Raw genomic sequence first — 12,255 nt, forward strand, 5'->3', positions numbered from 1 at the left:
CTGCATTTTCTCTCCCTATTTCACTTTGCGAAAAACTCAAATCAAAACAAAGCAAAATTATATGACACGTTTGACACCCGTATTTCTTTTTAATCCCATCTTTATTAAAAATTTGCTGATGGTATTTTTCTCTGGCTCCTTTAACTCTTTAGCTTAAGAATCTACTATTTATTTGTTTACTCAGACTTTTCTCAGCAGAACTGAGCACACTGTTTGATAGGGGGTCCTAGGATAATCTTCCAGGACAAAGTGCAATCCCCATACATGTGTGATATGAGCCCCCTGTAGATCCCATGATATTCCAATTCGAAACTGTGGCTTTCAGTAGATCCTGTTACCAAAGATGATGACTCCTTGAATAGAGAAATTACATTTCGAAGTAGCAAATGTTATTTCAGAAATGTCAGCAGAACACCTTGTGCTTCACAGGACAGTCTATGCCTTCATTTCAGGGTATTCATGATCCTTGGTGTCTATATCTGTCTGTCTGTCTATCTATCTATCTATCTATCTATCTATCTATCTATCTATCTATCTATCTATCTATCTATCTATCTATCATTTATCTATATCTCTATCCATCCATCCATTTCTATCTATCTAGCTAGCTGTCTGTCTGTCTCTGTGTCTGTCTGTCTGTCTGTCTGTCTGACTCTCTATCTGTATCTATCCTTCTTCTATCATCTATATGTATCTATGTATCTATCTATGTATCTATCTATCTATGTATCTATCTTTATCTATGTCTATCTATCCATCTTCTGTCTCCCATGTCTATCTCATCTTCTATCTTCTATCATCTATCTATAGCTATATCCATCAATGTCTGTCTGTCTATCTATCTATCTATCTATCTATCTATCTATCTATCTATCTATCATCTATCTATATATCTATTCATCTATCATCTATATCTATCATCTATCTATATATCTATTCATCTTCTATCATCTATATCTCATCTTCTATCTATCAATCTATATCTATCTATCTATATCTATCTATCTATCTACATCCGTCTTATGTCATCTGTATCTATGTATCTATATCTATTTATCTATCATCTTCTATCTTCTATGTATCATCTATCTATAGCTATCTATATCTATCCATCCATATCTATCTATCCATCTTCTATCATCTATATCTATCTATGTTTTATGTATCTATGTATCTCTATCTATTCTATCTATAAGTTTATATGCTACGTTTCTTATTCTGCTTAGCGATTCTGGAAGATTTACAATTAAAATCATAAACATAAAAATATTAAAAACATTTGATATTGTTACAACTGAACAAAGAAGTTCAAGTGCAGATTTGCCAGCATACCAACATTAGGTTTTGGCAGTGCCATGGAAGATTTTCACTATGGCAAGCCTAGAAGTTCAGGGAAATGGGAGCAATTTGCTTTCTTTTACTTTTGTTAAGAGGAAAGTAGGACAGTTTGGGCATGAACTTGAGGGATGGGATGAGACCTTTAGTCATTGGCCAACAGGTGAGCATTGATTGGCTGAATAGTTTTTAGAACTTCACTATTGCTCAGAAACTCAGTCAATTATGTAGCAACTACACACCTATCAGCCTGCCTGTGCTCATAGCATTCTGAATAAATCTGAAAAGAGTTATAACAGGCTGGATCAATTTTAAAGTGGATTCAGAAGAATTGAGAAATAGAAAGATGTTTGTCAAAGAACCCAAACCTGCTGCACTTATCTTTTTCTCAAAAAGATGGCAACTTCCTCATCAATAGAAGTCTGACTGTCAAAGCTCCATGATTCAACCATCCTTGAAAATATATTTTGAACCTTCAGTGAAAACTGTGTTGACAATATACGAATATCTTTGGAAACCTTCAACTGGAAACCCTCCGAAATTTGTGAATATTTTTTTCAGGTGCTTGTTGTTTTTTTAATTGAAAGAGTGACCACAATGATCATGTGACAAAGATGAAGAGAAGAAGTATTGGACTACACTGTTCAACACTATTTTTGCAACAGAATTGGAAGCAAGGAGGTGCCCCAGAAGGGGCATAGCCACAGGAAATGCGACTATTTGCGCAGCTTTTTATAGAACCCAAACCAGCCTCACTCCTGCAAAGAAGATGAATCCAAAACACAAACGGGTTTTTGAAATGTTCACCTGGTTCCAAACTTTTTCATTCAAAGCAGTGCTAGTAATTATTATTGATTTTCTACCTGTGTTCATTAAGTTCAGTGTGCAAATAGCAGAGGGGGAGATAGAGGATTTCTACTAGGAAGAATACCACTGTGGAACAATTTTTTGTTGGCTATTTTCTCTCTCAGCCCAATTCACCTCATGAGATTGTTGTTATGAGAAGATTGATTGAATGGTTGATTGATGAGATTGATTGATTGATTGATACCGAACATCAAGGTGCAGGGAATTACATTCATGTTGTATTCAGTGAGAATGAATTTGCAGTAGTAGCAGTTAAACTTTCTGCGCAGGGATGCATGTAAACACAACTGTTTTAAGTTAGTTACAACTGGGAGACATGTTTGGGTGATCTAGTGCTGACTATATTGCATATGAGAGCCTATCGGTTGTACAACAGGCCAATCAGGGCTCTTTACAAGTACCGTAGTTAATGTATGACAACAATTGAGCCTAAAATTTCTGTTACTAAGCAAGACAGTTGTTAAGTGAGTTTTGTCCCACTTCATGACCTTTCTTGCCACAATTGTTAAGTGAATCACTCCAATTGTTAAGTTACTAACACAGTTGTTAAGTGAATCTGGCTTCCCTATTGACTTTGCTTGAGAGAAGATCACCAACAGTGATCACATGACCCCAGGACTCTGCGACCATCATACATGTAAGTCAGTTACCAAGCATTTGAATTTTTATCATATGACCACAGTGATGCTGCAATGGTTGTAAAAGTGAAAAACGGTCATACTGTATGTCGCTTTTTTCAGTTCTGTTGTAACTTTGAAGAGTCACTAAACGTACTGTTGTAAGTCGAGGACTACCTGTACAAGGAAGCCACATTTTAATCTTTTTATCATTTCATGCCTGACAGAACATAGAGACCCAGTTCCAAGCTAATTTCTCTCACAATCATACTCATTTTTCCTCAGTACTTACTATCATTCCCCAATTGTTTCTGGATACCACATGCTGAGTAGCAACAGCAAAATGGGGCTTTTGTCCTTATGTTTTATTTGTCATCTTCTTGTGGGCCTCTGACTGGCCAGAGGGTAGAAACACAGTTGTGGACAAATTACATCTTGGGTCTAACCTAACAGGATTCCCTTTATGTTTTAAGAGTCTTTGGGGATTTTCTAATGCTGTTCATATGTGGCAGCAAAAATGAGGCAGGTGCTTCAGGAAGCAGATGATGGAGTCGACATCACATGTCGGAAAATGGCTCTGTGTGCATCTTGTGGCTTGTCTTCTGCCATTGGATTCAGTGGTAGATGCTGTTTATTGCCACTGCAATAAGTTGTCAACTCCCACAACTCCAGTTGGCTTGCGTAAAGAGAAATGGGAAGAGGACCACATAGTTTGTTCCACCTCATGTGGCAAATGGCACCATTTCAGCCCTGAACTGAGAGACCCAGCAGAATTCAGAGTCATCCCCCGAGGTTTCTTAGGAAGCATGTTTCCATCCTTGAGCATGGTTGATTGAGCAGAAGAGAAAGCAGGACACCAGGAGGCAACAAATGAGATATTTTTCAGTTAAAGAGGATACTTGCATAATATTCAGGAAGCTAATGAAGAAATATTAGTATCTTTGAAATGTTAATGTGAACTGCCTTTAATTTTATTCCAGAAAACAAACTGTCTGTAGGTAGCTGGATGCAGACCGTATTTTTATTTTATTTATTTATATGTCATCTTTGTTATTTTTTTAAATAATAACTCAAGGCAATGAACATTTCCAATGCATCTTCCTCTTCCTATTTTTCCCTCAGCAAAAACCCCATGAGCTGAGAGAGATTGACTAGCCCAAGATCACTCAGCTGGCTTTCAAGGCTAAAACAGGATTAGAACTCACGAGTCTCCTCATTTCTAACAACCACCAGATCAAACATAACTTGACATTAGATGTAAGATATAACTCAGAACTATGTGTGTCATTCATAGTTAAAGGTCTGTGAAATGCTATATAGGGGAGTGAGGCACACTGTCTTTGAAAGGGATACTAAAATAGCTCTTCTTATGAGAACTATATTGGCCTGCAGCAAACTATGGAAACATCTACTTTATTGCTGCCATTACTATTATTATTACCTCTCCATCCATTCATCTATCTGACCACTCTTCCATCTGTCTGTCTGTCCATTCATTTGTTTGCCCATCTCTCCATTTGCCTGTTGGTCTGTCCCTTTGTCTGTCCTTCTGTCCATTCATCTATCTGTCCATCCATACATCTGTCAGTGTGTCTGCCCATCCAGCCATTTGTCTGTCTGTCATTAGTCTGTCTGTCCATCCATTTGTCCATCCCTCAATCTGTCCGACCATCCGTCCATCATTTCACATATTGCATAACATGTCACATCTTCTGGGAATTCAGTTGAGAATCCCAAGAAGGAAGAATCTTTTAGATGATCTGTAAAGATGCTGAAGCTAGCTCTTATTGAAACATGATTTTTTAATACTATGATCTTGCTAGACAGATCCTCATGTTGAGGAGCCATTTCCACCCTTTCACTTGTCTAAACCAACAGGTCTAGTTCTAGTAAGACAGATTTTGATAAAGATAAGACATTTTCCAGGAGAAGAGAATAAATATGAGATTTTCTCTTTGCAAATCAAATGCTCTCTTGATCTTCTTTAAACCCAAAATCTGCTCCAGGTGAAATTAGAGAGTTGGACCATTTCATTCAGAAATGTCTACACAATTATAATTGTACTAAACAGTCTTACAGCATGACTTACAAACTACAGCTCCCTTCAAACATCATGCTAGGCCTAAATCATGGCTAAGCACAATCTATGACTTAGCCCTTGACTTACAGCATTCTCCATGGGTTCAGAGTTTTCCCCAGCCCTATGAGGAAGAACCACACTCATCTTCTGCATGCTAAATATCTTGTCTGCTACCTAGGAACTAGAGATAGGTAGGAACAGTCCAGTTGCTACAGAGTTCATCTAATACAGGGGTCCTCAACCTTGGCAACTTTAAGACTTGTGGACTTCAACTCCCAGAATTCTGGGAGTTGAAGTCCACAAGTCTTAAAATTACCAAGGTTGAGGACCCCTGAAAAATAGCTTCTGGTCTAAAATTGGAGTGGCCAACAAATGAAGACTTAACCTCCCTACCAGCTTCTTCTGCAGCCAAGGCTAGGAAAATGAACACATGGGAACCAGCATTTTTTCATAGCGTTCACTTTTTTAAAAAAATTCTTAGTAAATCAACCTGCTGATTCCTAAGCAAAGACTGTCCTCAGAATACCTCTTCGAAATCAAAAGTATTTCTTTTAACACGCTGGCTTAGTCTGGGTTAAAATTAAAATTGTCACTGTTGGGTAGAATTCCTGTGATAAAAATGAATCTTTTGCCTAGAATGAGTTTGTTTGTTTGTTTGTTTTTTCAGACACATCTTGCTTTGACAACCGATGTAACAATCAAGCAATGGTAAAAAGATATATCTAAATTTGTATGGCAAGAGAAAAAAAAAGATCACAAGTTAAATACAAAGTGTTACCAGAGGCAAAGGAAAGAGAAAGATTGGGTTTACCAAATTTGTATTTGCAGCTTGCTTTTGCATTTGGATGAAAGAATGAGGTTGTTGAGAAAGAAAAAAAAACATCTTAGAGCTAGAAGAGCTAGAAGTGCACAATCTGAGGTTTGACTGGTATAGATATTTATGATATAATAAAGTTAAAGTTACTGTGGATATTAAAAACCTCTTTATCACATGTGCCATATTGAGAATATGGAATAAATAGAAACCAGGCTGTGCCTAAAAACACTACTATAGATCTCAGCACAAGATTTCATTTTTACAGAAATGAAAGAACAAGCAAAGACCAGTGATTAACCTACTGGGAATTACTGGAGAATCACAAAGGGGAATATTAAATTAAATCAAAAGAACAACTAATGGCAGAAGGATAAGAGTAACTTTGTCAGGCTAAGCCCAAGAGTGACATGGAACAATTCAGCCAGAATCTTGTCAGACTAAACCCTTGCTACACTCAGTTTTTAGTCCATACCACGGGTAGGCAACCTTGGCTCTTTTATGACTCGTGGACTTCAACTCCCAGAATTCCTGAGCCAGCTGTGCCAAGGTTGCCTACCCCTTGTCTATACCTAATGGATATACCTTGGGGGATTCTAGGGAGTACTTATCCTCACTCTCCTCTTCTGCAACCTATCCATTTATGGATTTTGCTGTCTCTCATCGCCTCACCCCTTCTGGAATTTGCTGCCTGCTTCCTGGGGAACTTCTATTTCACTGTAGTCCTTCACGTCAGCTGCTCCTCAGTGGGCATCATCTATCACAAAGCTCAAGATCCAGTGCCTTCATTAAAGCTTGCTTCTAGGAACATGAGCATAATCTCCGATTGTAGGGCATTGCCAACCTCAAAAGATCCTTCTACCAATACGAAAAGCTAAGTGCTGCTCCACAAGTAGACTCTTTTGAGTTAAGCTCAACTGCTAGAAACTTAGCAATATCTAATTGTTGGCCAAAATGAAGGTGTTGCTTTCTCTTAGGATTCTCTCCACCCTTGGATTTCCTGGCAATCACCCAGTCAAGTCTTCTTAGCTTTCAGAATCTCTGATGTGTTGCAGCCCTGGCTTCTGGGTTCATCCTTTGGCTATTCCAAGAATTCTACCAGCTTCATTTGGGATAATGTCTTTAATCCAATAAGCGACCCTAAGATCACCAATAGCTAAGAATCCCTAAAATAAAATGGAGATGGGGAATCTGTATCCTTCCCATAATATTAAATTACAACTCCTGGAAACTCCAACCAGTGTCATCAATGGACATGAAAGCCAGGAACCTGAGTACAGGTTAGTTTAATCTTTTTTAAATTGGTTTTAACTTTTGTATTGCTGGTTTTTTAACTCCCTGTAAACCGCCCTGAGTCCTCAGGGAAAGGGCGGTATATAAATGTAATAAAATAAAATAAATAAATAAATTTGAAAGACACAATGTTATCAATCCCTGCTCTAAAAGATTAGCAATCAAGAATGCTGCTACTAGGGAACTGGAATATTCAGAATGGAGTGGGAAGGGACCTTGGAGGTCTTCTAGTCCAACTCCCTGCTCAAGCAGGAGATCCTATATCATTTTAGATAGGTGACTGTCCAGTCTCTTCTTAAAAACCTCCAGTGATGAAGCACCCACAACTTCTGAAGGAAAGCTGTTCCACTGGTTAATTGTGTTCACTGTTAGGAAGTTTCTCCTTAGTTCTAGGTTGTTTCTCTCCTTGATTAGTTTCCATCCATTGTTTCTTGTCTTGCTTTCCAGTGCTTTGGAGAATAGTTTGATGCCCTCTTCTTTGTGGCAGCCCCTCAAATACTGGAATACTGTTATCATGTCACCCCCTAGTTCTTCTTTTCTCTAGACTAGCCAAAACCCAAGTCCTGCAATTGTTCTTCATATGTTTTAGTCTCCAGGCCTTTAATCGTCTTAGTTGCTTTAATCATCTTAGTTGAATATCACAGCAGTATCTGCTCTTTTTTTAATTCCAGAAGCACATATTTCAGGGGAAGTTAAGAACTTCCACTCACAAGAAGAAAACATTGAGCCATATTCATCTATGGTGCAACATTTCTGATTTCGGAAGAGTTACAGCAGCAACTGGCACTTGGCTCATCAAACTGCAAGGAATCTTTCCATGGAAGAATACCACACACCACATATATGAAGAAAGCAAAAAAAAAGGCCCTTTTAATTTAAAAAGATGCGAACGACACCATACAACTTCTTTGAGTGAGTACCCAGTGAGGACCCAGATTGTTGGGGGCAATTAAGCTGACTTTGTAATAATGCCGCTTGGGGGGTGTGTGTGAAAGCCCTAATAAGCAGGCATATACATAGAATGAAGGCTACTGCTAAGCTTGTAAGCCGCCCTGAGTCTTCGGAGAAGGGTGGGATATAAATGGAATTAAAATAAAAATAAAATAAATACTTTGGCTATATTTAGATATGTCACGAGTAGATTCTGGATGGAATATTCCAGGTACAAAGAACATATTGAGTAAGATGATCAGATGATTTTTTTAAAAAAAAGAATATAATAGCTTCAGGTGGACCTACAAGGATAACATTGATTCAGTGCAGCCCACCCATTTTTAAATTTATGCTTCCAAATTATCAGCATCCAAGGCCATCCTCCAGTGATGGAGCACCCATGATTAGTGAAGGCAAGCTGTTCTACTGGTTAATTGTGCTCACTGTTAGGAAGTTTCTCCTTAATTCCAGGTTGCTTCTCTCCTTGATTAGTTTCCATTCATTATTTCTTGTCCTGCCCTCTGGTGCTTTGGAAGATAAATTGACCCCCTCCTCTTTGTGTCAGCCCCTCAAATACTGGAATACTGCTATCATGTCACCCCTAGTCCTTCTTTTCTCTAGACTGGCCATACCCAAATCCTGCAACTGTTCTTCATATGTTTTTTGTCTCCAGGCCCTTTAATCATCTTAGTTGCTCTTCTTTGCACTTTTTCTAAAATATCAACATCTTTTTTTGTAATGTGGTGACCAAAACTAGATGCAGTATTCCAGGTGTGGTCTTAGTAAGGCTTTATGAAGTGGTACTAATACTCCACATGATTTTCCTCAGGGGTGAAGTTTCAATGTAAGTGTGCATGTGACTGAAGGGCCTGGCATATGAATAAACCAAATTAGCATTTGTAAGAATAGAGGGTGTGTGTGTGTGGGGGGGGAGAGTTAAGAGATACACTATCTGCCATTTTTACCTGACTATGAAAATGATGAGTTTCTGTATGTCATTTTTTTCAATACACTGCTTGCTTCAGCAATGTTTACTTAAATGTTTCAAACAATATTTATTGCAGGCCACCAAGAGTCACCTTGTAGGGGAAATGGGCAGCATAAAAAATGCAATAAATAAATAAATAATATATCAAGGAGTGTCACCTTGATGAGAAACTAAATCTTTGCTAGATTATTTTTATCATGTAGTTTTATCTGGCATGGAACTCTGTTCCCTTACAAAGAAGGGACAGAAGGAAACAAGGTTGGAATCTCATTAGAAAGACCATCTTCCAAGGGAGCTATTAATGCATCTCAATAGATCAAAAAACAAGGAATTTAACCAACTTTATTCCTGCTGGTTTTAAGGAAGCACAGTTGGATTGTGGGGTTGAGCACATTAAAAAAAACTGTAATTCTCCAGCATACCTCTCCTGAAAATTAGTTGGTAAGGGCACATTGCCTTTACAAGCACAGGGAGAAAAAAAATTCAAAACAATCCAACGAATAAGTCAGTGTAAATCCTTGCTTTACCACGATCTTCTGTGTCATGTTTTACAGTTGGATTCGTTCTTATCTGCAAGGAAAATAAGAAAATCAAAAGCAACAGAATGGCGCAGAAACTGGAAGGAGAAACGACTGACAAGATTGTCCGTTACTGATAAACCAGTTGAAGTGGTTTTTACTCAAAGAGTGTAGCAATCAATCTGCCTTGCAATGGGAAAAACACAGCTTTCTTTCTTTCAGGTTAAGAGTGTGCAAATATTGGTGTTACAAAAGAGCTGCTTTCTCCAACCGCGTACCTGACGGAACCCCTATAACTGAGTGTGCTGATTAGAGTTGATAGTTGTAATCCAGCACTTTGGGATAGCAGATGTGTATCAGATGCTTTCATATTAATAGTTCTTTGTTTATGCATATTTATTAATACTAAGGATATATTTGTTAATTTAAGCATACATTTCTTTGTTAATATTTGTTAATTTACATTAATATTAATTCATATTAAACAAAAAAACAAATAAAATAAAATAAATATGTACCAGTTGCTTTAATATTAACACTTGCTCGTTAATCTACATCAATATTTTATATTAACACTTATTCAACAATCTTACATTCTGAAAAGGATCTATATAAAAAGGTACACAGGAAGGACGATCACTAGGGATAGCTTCTTCTTTCCTTTTTCACAATAGTGCAAAGAGAGTCAAGTGGCTTGTTTTACATTTATAAATCCCATTTCTGCCCAAAGGAATACGCAAATTAAAAAAAGAAATAATCAGTAGCACAATAAAATCATATTACTGTACTTTGTTTTTGCAGCATGAAAAAGATGGTATACAATGCACTTTTATTTGAGGTGCCAGTGTTAACTGATCTGAGAGGAATGATTAACACTAACCATTGGGTTGATGGCTAATGGTTAATGTGCTGGACTAGGAGTAAGTAAACCCAAGTTTGATTCCTCCCTTAGGCATGCAAGCCAACTCGGTAACTTTGGCTCAGTCCCTTCGCTGAACCTTAAGAAGGCCATGGGAAGCCACTTCTGGATACATTGGCAAGGAAATTGCAAAGAGCATTTTATCTAGTCATTAGAAGTCAAGTCTGACTTGAAGGCATAGAAATAAACAAAATATTAGTCTAGGAAAATTTAAAGGGATAAATATCTGCTGTTCAGGGGAGCTTGTATTGGAGCTGACCTCATAAAAATTGTCCTGGTCAAAACCAAGTTCTTCAGTCTGGTATTCCCTCTTGGCCATATGGGATGTTGCTGATAGTAGCTAAATACATTGGACATACTGCAGGTTTAATGGCATGGAGAGTTCACAAACACTCCTTAGTCTCAAGGAACAAAGGGTTAACCCAATCTAAAAATGTTGTGTTAGAATAGCTGAAGCTCATGAAGCATTCCTGGGATATTGAAGATACTATAGCAAGAAGTTATATTTGTGCAATTAATACCAAGTACTTGTTGGAGAGAGCCAATTTGGTGTAGTGGTGAAAGCCTCAGGGGAGAAATCAGGAGACCACGAGTTCTGGTCCTGCCTTAGGTGCACAATGCCAGTGTGCTGACTTTGGGCCAGTTATTCTCCCTTAGCCCTAGGAGGCAGGCAATGATCAAACATTTTCTTGCCAAGCAAACTGTAGGGATTAGGAGTTGCCAGGAATCAAAAATTAACCCAAAGGTCGAAAAAAAAAGTATTGTTAACTTTTTGCTGGGCTTCCTTCAGATTTTGGTACCTTTAAGATTGTGATGCAGCTGCTATAATTAACAGAGAAAGAGCTCGCTCAACATGTACAAACTAATAAAATGGATGGATTTTAGCCTCAATGAAAGTCTGTGCTCCGGAAAAAACCTGTTATAGATTACTCACTGGTTACACAACAAAGTTACTAATTTTGATTTACAACATTTACTGACTTGGAACAAAATACACCACCTATGAAAGAAAAAAAATATCAATAGCATTCACCCATCCTTGTGAATGATAGTTTTCAAGCTATGGAGTTTCATTCCTTGGAAGGCATGAGATACCTGGAAATGGCATAACAAATTCCCAGAAGGACAAGCTTCTAAAATAGAGGCCTTTTTCCTTGCCAGTCAAGATTTGTGGAGATAATAATAATAATAATAATAATAATAATAATAATAATAAGAAGAAGAAGAAGAAGAAGAAGAAGAAGAAGAAGAAGAAGAAGAAGAAGAAGAAGAAGAAGAAGAAGAAGAAGAAGAAGAAGAAGAAGAAGTTGGAAGGGACCTTGGAGGTCATCTAGTCCAACCCCCTGCTCTGGCAGGAAACCCTATAGCATTTCAGGCAATTGGCTGTCCAGATCGAATACTAAAATAAAATAAACGTTAATTAATACTGGATTTGCAGAATGTTTTGCCCATAATGATAGACCTTAACTAAACTCAATTCTGGAGAAATATGGGAGCTGGGGGGGGGGAAGTAAAAAAAGCCAGAATGGCAGGCATAATGGTGCAATTGAAGCATCACCCCTTTTAACAAACAAATCACACAGGTGAAAAGAAATGTGGCTTCTATTGTACAGCAAACCAGCCATCTTAACTGGTTCAGATTTAAGGTAACCCAAAACCTTGTCTGTTGGTCTGCTCTTCTATTGGTATGGCTATATGATTTATTTAATAGCTGAGATGGATTCAGCTATCATCCAAAAAGAGCAGCTGATAGTCAGTATATCAGTTGCTGATAGTCGGGAGCTTTGCATGATCTCCTGAAGTAAGGCTATACTGAGGAGTTCCTAGAACATGCAAATAGTTGCTAATCCAGCACCATGAAGTAGTTTGGCAGAAGGGTGGATGGATAGAT

General features: G+C 37.9%; 1 protein-coding gene across 5 annotated transcripts; it reads left to right on the plus strand.

The window, feature by feature from the left end:
• Positions 1 to 1,198: 1,198 nt before the first annotated feature.
• Positions 1,199 to 9,960, plus strand: LOC310638334 (uncharacterized protein). Of its 5 annotated transcripts, XR_014492089.1 has the most exons (6): positions 1,199 to 1,896; positions 3,942 to 4,076; positions 5,567 to 5,607; positions 6,691 to 6,993; positions 7,678 to 7,918; positions 9,482 to 9,960. XR_014492089.1 is itself a non-coding variant. In XM_083359330.1 (4 exons), the coding sequence occupies exons 1-4, from the start codon at positions 2,809 to 2,811 to the stop codon at positions 9,580 to 9,582; spliced, it is 414 nt and encodes a 137-aa protein (XP_083215456.1). In that variant the 5' UTR covers positions 1,978 to 2,808; the 3' UTR covers positions 9,583 to 9,960. The 5 variants fall into 5 exon arrangements, 1 of the variants encoding a protein (XP_083215456.1); XR_014492091.1 differs by lacking the exon at positions 1,199 to 1,896 and having other exon boundaries at positions 2,854 to 4,076; XM_083359330.1 differs by lacking the exons at positions 1,199 to 1,896; positions 3,942 to 4,076; positions 6,691 to 6,993 and adding an exon at positions 1,978 to 2,839.
• Positions 9,961 to 12,255: the final 2,295 nt, after the last annotated feature.

The sequence above is a fragment of the Vipera ursinii genome, assembly GCF_947247035.1.
Source record: "Vipera ursinii genome assembly, chromosome: 3".
NCBI classification, from domain to species: domain Eukaryota; kingdom Metazoa; phylum Chordata; class Lepidosauria; order Squamata; family Viperidae; genus Vipera; species Vipera ursinii.

Bases quoted from the DNA above. Each gene is read 5' to 3' on its own strand.
- LOC310638334 (XM_083359330.1), top strand. From the start codon at position 2,809: ATGACCCCAGGACTCTGCGACCATCATACAT. The intron at 2,840-5,566 runs GTAAGTCAGTTA...TTGTTTTTTCAG, and splicing joins ACTCTGCGACCATCATACAT to ACACATCTTGCTTTGACAAC. The intron at 5,608-7,677 runs GTAAAAAGATAT...TTTTAATTCCAG, and splicing joins GATGTAACAATCAAGCAATG to AAGCACATATTTCAGGGGAA.